This window comes from Citrus clementina, unplaced genomic scaffold, assembly GCF_000493195.1.
Source record: "Citrus clementina cultivar Clemenules unplaced genomic scaffold, Citrus_clementina_v1.0 scaffold_2, whole genome shotgun sequence".
Classification (NCBI taxonomy): domain Eukaryota; kingdom Viridiplantae; phylum Streptophyta; class Magnoliopsida; order Sapindales; family Rutaceae; genus Citrus; species Citrus x clementina.
Window position 1 is genome coordinate 8,900,057 of NW_006262688.1, and position 11,008 is coordinate 8,911,064.

At 33.6% G+C, this 11,008-nt stretch overlaps 2 protein-coding genes across 3 annotated transcripts; both read right to left on the bottom strand.

Annotated features, from left to right (window-relative positions):
- Positions 1-234: 234 nt before the first annotated feature.
- Positions 235-1,391, bottom strand: LOC18050962. The gene has a single exon (XM_006446394.2). The coding sequence runs from the start codon at positions 1,353-1,355 to the stop codon at positions 576-578; it is 780 nt and encodes a 259-aa protein (XP_006446457.1). The 5' UTR covers positions 1,356-1,391; the 3' UTR covers positions 235-575.
- A 4,849-nt stretch (positions 1,392-6,240) lies between these two features.
- LOC18050963 lies at positions 6,241-9,752 on the bottom strand. Of its 2 annotated transcripts, none has more exons than XM_024190164.1 (8): positions 9,557-9,752; positions 9,303-9,420; positions 9,133-9,213; positions 8,858-9,001; positions 7,901-8,071; positions 7,483-7,695; positions 7,313-7,401; positions 6,241-7,162 (listed from the first exon to the last, which is right to left on the bottom strand). In XM_024190164.1, exons 2-8 carry the CDS (start codon positions 9,388-9,390, stop codon positions 6,458-6,460), a joined length of 1,491 nt encoding a protein of 496 aa, XP_024045932.1. In that variant the 5' UTR covers positions 9,391-9,420; positions 9,557-9,752; the 3' UTR covers positions 6,241-6,457. The 2 variants fall into 2 exon arrangements, with proteins under 2 accessions (XP_024045932.1, XP_024045931.1); XM_024190163.1 differs by having other exon boundaries at positions 8,858-9,034.
- Positions 9,753-11,008: the final 1,256 nt, after the last annotated feature.

The window sequence follows — 11,008 nt, forward strand, 5'->3', positions numbered from 1 at the left end:
TACACTTATCATATACTTTTTAAAACTATCGATGGACTTTTGTAGCGTCAATTGATTCAACTAATAAAATAATTCAATGAAGTTAAATGTTGAAGCTTTGCCAACACGGAAGGTAAGGATGGGTTATCATCAAAGTTTTTTTTTTTTTTTAATTTTGTATTTCCTTTGTTCAAATCACAAATACAAACCCAGAAAAATGGACATTCAATGCATACAAATTCCTTTGAATTATTGATGTTTCCTTGAATTTGAAGATTAACAAAACACCCACTTTACCTCCACCCCCACTCTCTCTCATTTACAAGTCCCACCCCCTCTTAATTTGCTAATTATGTGAAGCCCCAAGCGTAATTTAATGTAATTTACATTAAATTACATTATCAATAACAAAAATAATAATAATAATCAACAAAAGCAAATCAAGAAAATTTTATCCTCACTCCTCAGCATTCCTGCCAAAATAAAAATCAACCGCCAACAGCATGGCCCCACCACAAAATACGGGCATGGGGCGGGCGCGCACGTTAACCTCCCACGCGGCGTACGCAGTTTTTTAAACGGAAGTCACATGACGCTCACGTGACGATATTGAGCGGGGTAGTAAGAGGAGGCGTGTCTTTTCCGAAAACGACGGACGCGAACCTCGAGGAGAAGTCCCTGGACGCCAAATCCTCGTCGGTCGCCGCTCCCTCGTCGAAGTTCAAGGAGTAACTCAGGGGATCGTAGTAGAATTTCGGCTGCTGCCTATGCTGGGCCCCACCGGCGCAACCACCGCGGACGCAAATGACGAAACGCTGGTGGTTCTTCCTAAACGTACGGATGAAAGTCTTCCACTTGGGACCCGCGGTGATCTCAGACCACTCACGGAGCCTCTTCCATCCACGCGTCCACCAGGGGGCGTCGTTCGCTTTGTAATTGTAATCGACGGCCCTGATTCGCTCCCACCAGACCGACGACGGCGACGGCCCGGGTTTGGAGCCGAAACACGGGATCCAGAAACAACACCCTCCGTGGGAGGAGAACCTCTGCATATCGATATCATCAATGTCGTCAATGTCGGTATCAACAACGTCTTCGGAGGTGTTTTCGTGAGTTTGTGGGGGCATTTTCGGGAATATAATTACGACGGGGCCCCACACAGCCTCAGAAACTCTCTTTAGCTCAGGAGGAGGTGACCGGTAGAGTGGGGTGAGGTGGGGCGTGGTATGGTGGTAAAATGAGGACGCGTTCGTTTTATTTGTCCACGAAGAAGAAGAAGAAACAAACGAAGCGCCTTTTGTAACGGAAATTTCGCAAGATGTGTAGGGAAACCGCCACCGGTAAATGCCGGTTGCCAGGTGTGCTTGCCATGACATATTTATTAGTTTTGTTCGTCCTGGCGCCTGCGTGCTCACTGCTTTGTTGTCATTTAGTTAATTTGGAAAATCCCTATTAAAAAAAAATTTAAAATGATAAAATCAAATAAATTATGTTATAGTTTTTATTCATGTGTTAGGAGAAATAATTAGTGATAAATATAATAGACGACAAGAGTTGGCATTTGATGAGTAATATTTCCATCTCTGTCTTAAGTATTTTAAAAATAATAATATTCGAAAGGAATAAATCACTTCGAAAAAAATGAATAAATCACTTCAAAAAATAAAAATAAAAATAAGAAAAAGAAAAAACCTCGGCTGGTGGTCAGGGGGGCAACTGTTGTAATTGCAACTGTTTAACAGTTACTGGCGCGGGGTTGCAGGTGCGGTTATCCAGTACACTCAGAATTAATCGTTATCTTTCTTCAGACAAACCAGCACTGCACAACAAGATAAATAGCCTGTTATAAATTCCGCGGGTGCCACGTGGCATCTATCATTAGAAACTAAAATTTAAATTGTCGTGTGTCGAGGTGTATTTGATCAGAAGCACTCTTTCCAACTTACTACCAAACATAAATCATATGTTTAGTGGGATGATGATAATTGGAGAATCTGACAGTCGGTGATGGCATTATGTAGTCAAATTTATTTATTATAATTATTGCTGATTTATTTTTTTCAAAAAAGTAGGTTGTCTTATAGAAAATTCTCGACGCCTTCGGGTACTTTTTGTCGTTTATAAATATTTTTAATATTGTATTATTTTCTTAAAAAAAGTATTTTAATGATCATTCATTTTACTTGTTATAAGAAATGAAAAATTGTTAATGATGATTGAAGGATCCAAGAATTTCTGATGACTGTTTTCTTTCTAATCATATGTGTTGCAAGAAATTTTAGACTACATTATAAGTATCATATCAGTTATACAATAAGTAAATGATACTATGACATATGTGTATTTATTTTAAAAAATCATCATGCAAGTGGTGGTTATATTAAATTTAATCACACTTGTCATGCATGAACTAATTAATTATAATACATATGAGGTATTCTAGAATTTCTCATGCATTGTTAGAACTGATTTGATATTTTATTTTATTTATTTCATAATATAATCATAAAATATTTATCTATTAAAATAATTTTTATTATTTTTAACAAAAATTCTCATTAACAACCAAATAATTAAATTTTTTTGTTAAAAATCCAACTTATAAAAGTTCACTAATAAAAAATTTATTTAAATATATTCTATTTAAAAAATTATACCAACCAGAGTCTAATCTAAGCCGTCAAATAAATAGTTTTAAATGATTTGTTTTTAGAGTGTTTTGGTAATTTACATGTACATCTTTCATCATTAGAGTAATGATACAGCCACAAACTCTTGTATAAATTTATTTTGTATAAACTGACGTGACATTAATTCATTGGTTGAATGAAAATATAAAATAATAAAAATAAATCATGTGGGCCAAGTGATATTTAATTCAACAAATGAATTAATGTCACATCAGTTTGTACAAAATAAATTTATACAAGAATTTATGACTATATTATTACTCTTCATCATTATCATGGTGGGATGAGCTGTTCATAAGGGCTTGCATAATGCTTTGCAGCGTGCCTTAAAATATATTTGCATAAGCTACGCATGTTATTCGGTTATCAAGCTTCAGCTCCTTCCTTTTCCATACTCACTGTACGAATGGATCTAAGCCCAAAGAATGTCAAATAGGCCCAAACATTTTTTAACACTTAAGAGAGCCATTTTATGAAAAACCATTTTGCCCCCATTTAGCACCCGGTTGAGATTATAGTGGGTGATAAAATAAGTTAATTCTAGTATATGAATAAAATAAGCTGTTAATTAAAAAAGTTATTATTTAGTAAATTATATTGTTGTAGTTGCTGTGAGTTTAAAGAACAAAGTACATGCATTTGATAAATTTTATTACAAATTACTATTTTATTATACAATGACCAAAATACATATATGTTTTAATATACAATTAGGATTTATGGGAAAATAAGATTGTTTTAAGTGGATTTTGGGTTGTAAGGAAATGAGACAAAATCTCACCAAAACAATGAATTTATTTTTTAAGGATCAAGGTACCTCACTTAACCGTGGTACATGGGTTGTTTTGGGCAACAAATGAGATGAAAAAGAGTGGAAGAGGTCTGATAATGGTGAGAGGTCAAATTTGAAACGTGGGAACCTTAAAACAGTGTTTTTAGACCTGCAAAATAAGGAAAGAAGGTCAGAGGTGGAGCCGACGGTGGCCGGCGATCACACTTCGACGCTCAAGTCAGCTACTTAAACTTTTTGAGTGATGAGAGCTTGTAAGCTCTCTAAAAATGGTGGCTGGAGATTGAAGAAGACTTCATTCCCTTTTTTGTGTGTGTATTGGTGATGAGTATGACAGAGATAGAACATTTTTGTCATTATAAGCATACTATGAGTACCTTGCCACGTGGCACATTTTTAGTGGTGATTCTACTATCATTTTTGAAATTCTCATGTCTTTTTCACCTTTATCATGTTTTTTTCTACCGTTAGGAGCATGCTTGGAGGGTAAGGAGGAGGTTTTTGTTGTTTTACGTACGCAGCGTACGCTGCAAGTGGTCCAAGGTTCCTTTTGTAGAGGTTGTCTGGACAGTAGCAAGCGTGACAATTAAGGACCACTGTCCTTTGCGTGCTGCTTTTAATTTTTTGCAGATATTACAATTAGTTGTCCCCTCTTTTTCAACAAGATATTATTTTTTTGATTTTGCCAAATCAAATATTCTTTTTGGGCGAGGGAGATAGCACGTGTGGTGGATGTTTTTAGATATTTTCTTCAACACCTCAATCCTGTCATGGTGTACCTCGCGTACCAATTTAATTAGCAGGTGTATCGGTATAGGTTGGGTACCCTCCGAGGATAACTTATAGTCATATAACCTTTGCATCGACACGTAACGCTTCAGTTTCAATATTTTATTTATCCCCAAACAAAGATAAAATTATCTTTTATTAAAATATTAAGGTTATAATAGAAATTTTAAAAAAGTGTGGTGACTTATTTAACAAATTACTTATAAAAAGTAAATTCGTTTTAATTTCTACTTTCAAAATAGATAAACTTATAAAATAAATAATTTTTAAAAATTTATCAAATGCTTAATTTATCAAAACTTATGAAATAAACAAGTTATAATGTTTTATCCTCAATTCCAAACGACGCTGTAGTCACTAAGTCATTTACAACCTCTAGCAAGATTTTTTTTTTCAGTCCACTGGGAGATAATTTGTTTGTATGAAAAAGTTCGCTTATATATTTATGGTTTCAGTTCACGAATCGTCGGAGTGTTGTTTTCCTATCCAAAACTAAACTAGCACAATTAATCACAAAATTCCAATCCAAAATTAGGAGAAAAAAGAAAATTTAAAAGAAAATTTAGAGGACTCTAAAAATTATGCAGTAGAAAAAAATAATTAAATAAATTTTATTAGAACCAGAGGATAAATTATAACGTCTAATAATTTTTGTTTTATTTATTTATAATTGTTACACTCTACAAAATATTATAATCTAGAGCTTATTGGAAACTTTTATTTTTTTGGATTAAATGAGACTATTGCTCAGAATACAATATATTACATGATATTATAACTAATATTTACAATCACATAATTACTGAAACTAGTTTACATCAAATCTTATACAATACTACTTAAATTTTAACCCTTTCTAATTTTCAAAATATTTCAACCTTCACTCAATAGAAGAGAAAGGAAATTTAAATTGAATATCACTTCCCTCACACTTGCGAGTAGGGGTGAGCAAAACTAAACTGGAATTGAAAAAATTCGGTTTGGCTTTGTTTTTTCGATTTCGGTTCGGTTTTTTTATCTCAAAAAAACTGAATATAGAAATACCGAACCAAACCATTCGGTTCGATTCGGTTTTCAGATTAAATTTTAAAAAACCCTAACTGAACCGATAATATCATTCGGATCCCTCTCTTTTATAAAATTTTAGTATGACCCAATATTAAGAAAATATTTACATATAAAAATTCTGTTATGGCCTAACATGTTTTGCAGACTTTTCAAAAGGGTCATCGACCAAAAGTCAACAAGGCAAGATAACATTCTGATCCCTATTTTTTTGATAAGTTATATTATGGTGCATAAACTTATTTTAATTTATTTACGTTTTGAGCCAAAAGTTTTGATATTAAAAACAATGACGATGATTCTGAAAATTATTCAGTTTAGTCCAAAATTTTGTAATTTTTTTTTGCTTATACAAATTTGTAAATTTTTTTTGGTTGATTATACATTGATTATAGTAAGCTTTGTATGCAAGTTAAGATAAACCGAAAAACCAATTTGCTAATCCAATCCGTTACCGAAAAATCAAAACCGAACCGAAAAACTGAAGCCAAACTGAAACCGAACTATTGGTTCCGGTTCGGTTTTTATTTTTTAAAAAGCTGAACAGATTTTTTGAATTTAGGACCTCGAACCGAATCGAAACTGAAAATTTATCTCAAAACCAAACCGACCTGATGTCCACCCCTACTTGCGAAGGAGTGGCTCTAACCACTCGGTTAAGACCCAATGATTTTTACTAGAAACTTGAATACACTTATAGCACGGCCCAAAGATCTACCGAACGCAATTCCAAAAATTGTGCCAATTTTTTTATCAGAGTTATGGTTTGCCTCGTTTTATATCCAACAATGTGCTGATCAACATTTTTGTTTTCCTTTTCACACAATTTCTTGAGGAAATTAAACATATATTGCATACAACTTTGCTTTTTTGAATTAATATGATTGAGAACAAAAGAATATACAAAGAAGCTATATTGGTGTTAAATTTAACATACTCTAGATAGTAGATTCTCTTGATTTCTAGTCAAAAGAAAACAGGAAAAAAGGGGGGAAGAAAGAAAAGAAAGAACAATATACATCCTTTTGACTAAGAACAAACTTTGGAATAACATTCCTCCTAAAAGAAACATTAAAGCCTCCCTCATTCCTCATCACATATATCTTCTTTTGCTTTTCATTTTATCATATCTAGTAATAAGCTGTCAATATACTTGGGAATAACTATTGGAATAACCCATGTAATTCAACCGCGGTCGAATGTTGTGGTGGTTATATCTAGGATCCCCGTAATCAACAGCCTTTATCACCACAGCTTCACGTCGTCCATCCTGCTCTTGAACTGCCCCGAAAACAATCTCATTCGTCTCACAGCTTTTCTCATAGTAAGTTTGAGGATGTGGTGAGAATTGCCGATGATGATGCTGTTGTTGTTGGTGGTGTATTGGCATCTGCTGTTGTTGTCCGTGGTGATAATCAACTTCCCATCCATTATAGTAAGATTTGCTTTGCTTGGTATACTGTCTCTTGTCCAAGTCTTTGATTGTATATGGATGATAGCTCTTCTTTGGTGTAGGGGTTCTTGTTTCTAATGGGGGTGGCTCATCCTCATCTGGAATCACATAGCTCTCTTGCATATGCCACGTGCTTGGAGGTAAATTTCTTTGCTGGTACTGGTGCTGGAGCTGATAGTGGACAGGCTTTCTCCTAAACATGGAAAATAATCCCCCAAAGATTTCACCCACTGTTGATCCAGTGTTCTGGACAAGCCTCCCAATTGAACCGAAAAAACCCTCCTCTGGTTTCTCAAAATCATCTTCGGTAGGAACTAAGGGTGGCCTGGCAGATTTAGGAGGCCTTTGATATGGTGCCACAGCCGGTGGACCTCTCTTCATCTGGGTTCTTGGGTCCTACCAAGTAAAAAGCCAGAAATTAATTTCCTGGATCATATCATGCAATGAATCTGGAATGGATAACTTACGATAGCTCTGATCATCTATACACCAGGTATTCGTGGTCAAAATATGGGATTAGAAGATTAGAAACCTGAAATCACTTACATCTTTTGAGGAAAACATTGCTTGTACCCTACGCTGCAGCAATGCTAACATGTAACCAAAGAAAGCAGCTGCCACAAGCACAAATATTCCTGCAACATTGGATGACATATCTTATAGATCATGCAGAATTTGAAACAAAAGCCACAAGGGTGAGAATTTTCTGGTTCTACCTAAATGAAAAGTATCATCATAATTATCAGAACAATCATCATCATGGAGTTGGATCTCTCTAATTGCCTGATTTCCTCTGTCTATGACCAAAAGAGAGCAGCTACTTCCAACATAAACCACATCAAAGTTGTTTGAAAATTTTGCATCTTCACTCGGACCATCAACATGACCTACACCTCGGCTCCATTTCCCTCCAGCAATAGTCGTAACCCCTGCAGAGTTGTAGATCCAGTTCATTAAGTTATTCAGATAACAACAAATATTGTCAAAGACAAGGACTTCAAGAAAGCATGCTTCGTTTGACAAGAGATCATTTGTTAGAAAATTTTTCCCTTACATTTTAGCTCCAACATCATGATCCAAAGGGATTTGACTTGCTTTAATCAAGAGAATGCATAAAGTATACAAAAAATTTACCAGTATCACTGATCTTCCTGATAGCCATATTCATTGTATCAGCGATGTATATATTTCCTCTGTCATCCACTGCAAGCCCTTTTGGGTGGTTCATTCGTGCTCCTCTCGGTCTCCCATCTACATGCCCATAGTACCCTTCAGGTGATCCAGCAACTAGCTTGGGCCTGCTATCTGTTGTTTGACATTTTAAATTTACCTCATAAAAAGACTGACAATGTCTACTCAAACAACTTGTTGAGCAGACAAAAGAAGAAGTAACTCAAATTGGTAAATTAAAACTGTGTATGTGGCTGAAGAAGTAAGAAGTTTTCATCTTTTTCTTTTTTCCTTAAATTAAAAAAAAAAGAGCAACTGTTCTGTTCAAGAAAACAAGTTAGCTCATATCATTTACAACTATACAACAAAAGAAGAATTGGTTACGCATCACTCAAGTAACTAAAAAGTTTAAGCTTCTGGAAGAAGCTTAAAGGTATTCTCACATCGAAATCAAGATACTTCAGTTTAATGAAGTACAGAAATTAGTTAGATAAGAAAGATAAAGTACAAAAGCAGTAAAAGTTGAGTAAAAAACAAGTCTTATTGATAGGAAAACAAAATCAGTCCTAAAATAGAAAAAAAAAGTGGAAGGGTGAAGCTAATCACAAAGTAAGATTTGGGTATGCAGAAACATAACTAGAAGGTGTCTTGTACTTTTAAAAGTGGAGACTTCTACTTAACAAAAGCATTTTAAACTCTACTCTAATAATTTTAAAGGCATTTCAGAGTCTGTCAGGGAAAAAAAAGAACATATTGGTCGTTGTGATGTCCCTAGTATGAAGTTAAGTACCACAATTGTTCCAAAACAGAAAAATGAAGGAAAATTAAATTCTCATTTACTGAATAAAACCAACTTAATTATCAGAAGAATACGATGAAGCATACACGGCATACTGAGAATTCTAACAAAAAGAAACATACACGGAGACAACGAAGTTGAAATCTTGTAAATGTTACTGTTTTCACTATCCAAAACAAGAAGCTCCCCACTTGGCGACACCGCAACTGAGAATGGTTCCATTCCAAATTTGCTTCCCTCAAAGACTGTCTCTACAGTGTATCCACCTTCAAATTTAATCATTGAACTGCTAGAAACAGCTGAAATTCAAACCCCATCAACCTCAACAAATGCGAACAACAAACTCTAGACCCAGTATATATATGTAGAACATTACCAAAAGAAAAATGATAAATACCTGTTTTTGGAGAATCTTTAAGTGACCAAAGCCATTTCACAAGAGCAGAGACCACATTGGAGACAATTCCAGCTACAATTTCTGCAAATTTATTAAACAATTAAGCAAATGTGATATAAAAAAGAATGCAAAAGAAATTAAAAAAAAAGAGAGTAGAAGCCAGTACTCACTAGCAGGTGGAGTGGAAGCTGAAACGGAAGAGAACCCACCAAAGAAAAACACTAAAATCAGAAGAAATACAACCAAATTTCTCACCATTGTTGTTCAGTTGGGGTTTCTTTGTTGAACCTGAGAGATAAAGGAATACTCAAAATTGTTAAGATTCCAAGCTTGGCATCTTATATATACCCATTTAAAAAAGCAGACCCCACAAGGCATTATCAGTCATTCCTTTTGCTTGCATGCTAATCAGCAGAAGATTAACCTTTTCTTTGAGAGAAAGTGAATGAGGCAAAGAGAAAGCAGTATGGAAGGCTTGAGCATTCCACAAGAAGTCTAGAAACACATACGGGATATCTGTTCAACAAAACAAAGTAAAAAGGAAAAAGAGAGAGAGAGGAGAAAGAATCTGTGTGTTGTCTCCTCTACGTCAGAGAGAATCAAATGCCTCTCTTTGTGGCCTTTTTTTTTTTTTTTCAAATCTAATGGTAATCTAAATAAATATCTATAGAAAAAATGCATCAAATATATTAGAGATATAATGTGATTTATATAATAAGTAAAGATGTTATGGTATTTATACTTTAATTTTAAATGATCACTATATAAGTGTAATTACACTTAATTCAATTACATAGGTTTAAAATCTAATCTTATTAATATTTAATCATATATTTATCTACACACAGATTTAACAATTATTTTAAGTCCCTATAAAGATTCAAACTTGTGACCCCGATTTTGAAAGAATAAGTCCACTACTAGACCAATAACTTGGTGGTTACTTTTATATATATAATTTAAAAAAATAAAGAAATAGTCTAAAATATCAAAATGCTACTTCAATATTTTTATTTAGTGTTTAAGATTTGGATCAGTTTGGGAAGAGTATTCACTATTCAATGTTGGGATCTTGTCTTGTGGGCTGAAAGAACAGTTAAAATATGCCAGTCACGTCACAGACTCCAAGGCCGGTAGCTCCATTGATCTCCTTTATTTAACTCTTTAAACTTTATTTATTCTATACTTTTTTTGAGTACTTATTTATTCTATACTTCAAAATTGTTTTATATGCTTTTTTAAGAGTTTGGGTTTGATGATCCTTTATAATGTGCCCTTACTAGTCATGTAGCATGTGAAATTAAAGTGGGTAAAACTCTCTAGAGAGAATGTTTACATCTTCTTTGAATTTTTTTTTTTTTAATGCTAAAGTGTAGCAGCTCAACCTTAAAGTATATTTAGGCAATTGTTTAGAGTCCTATCTAAAAATAAGTTCATAATTTAGAATAAATTGATTTTTTTACATCTTATTTTATACTTTAAAAATAAAATTTTCAATTGAAATATTTTTTTTCTTTTTTAATATATCAACAAGGCCCATCTAATTCTTTCTAAATATATTTTAAATGGCACATTAAAATTCAAAAGGTGCTGTCTATCTATTTCAATATATCAAAACCAAAAGGTAGTTTAAAAAGCACAAAAATGATTAATAGTGAATATTTGTCCAATCTCATCACCTATTCATTATCTTTTTTTGAATTTTTCTTTTAAAATTGTTATAATTCTAAAAATATAGTATAATCTGAAATCTACTGAGATTTTAAATACATACACTTATAATATAATCCAAAGATCAGTCGAGCAATAGCTTGAAAGTATACCAAAAAAAAAAATTACTCTTATCTTCACTTTTCCGAGCTATACTTATAAAATT

Bases quoted from the DNA above. Each gene is read 5' to 3' on its own strand.
- LOC18050962 (XM_006446394.2), bottom strand. From the start codon at position 1,355: ATGTCATGGCAAGCACACCTGGCAACCGGCATTTACCGGTGGCGGTTT.
- LOC18050963 (XM_024190163.1), bottom strand. From the start codon at position 9,390: ATGGTGAGAAATTTGGTTGTATTTCTTCTGATTTTAGTGTTTTTCTTT. The intron at 9,214-9,302 runs GTGAGTACTGGC...ATAAATTTGCAG, and splicing joins AGCTTCCACTCCACCTGCTA to AAATTGTAGCTGGAATTGTC. The intron at 7,696-7,900 runs GTAAATTTTTTG...ACAACTCTGCAG, and splicing joins CAGGAAGATCAGTGATACTG to GGGTTACGACTATTGCTGGA.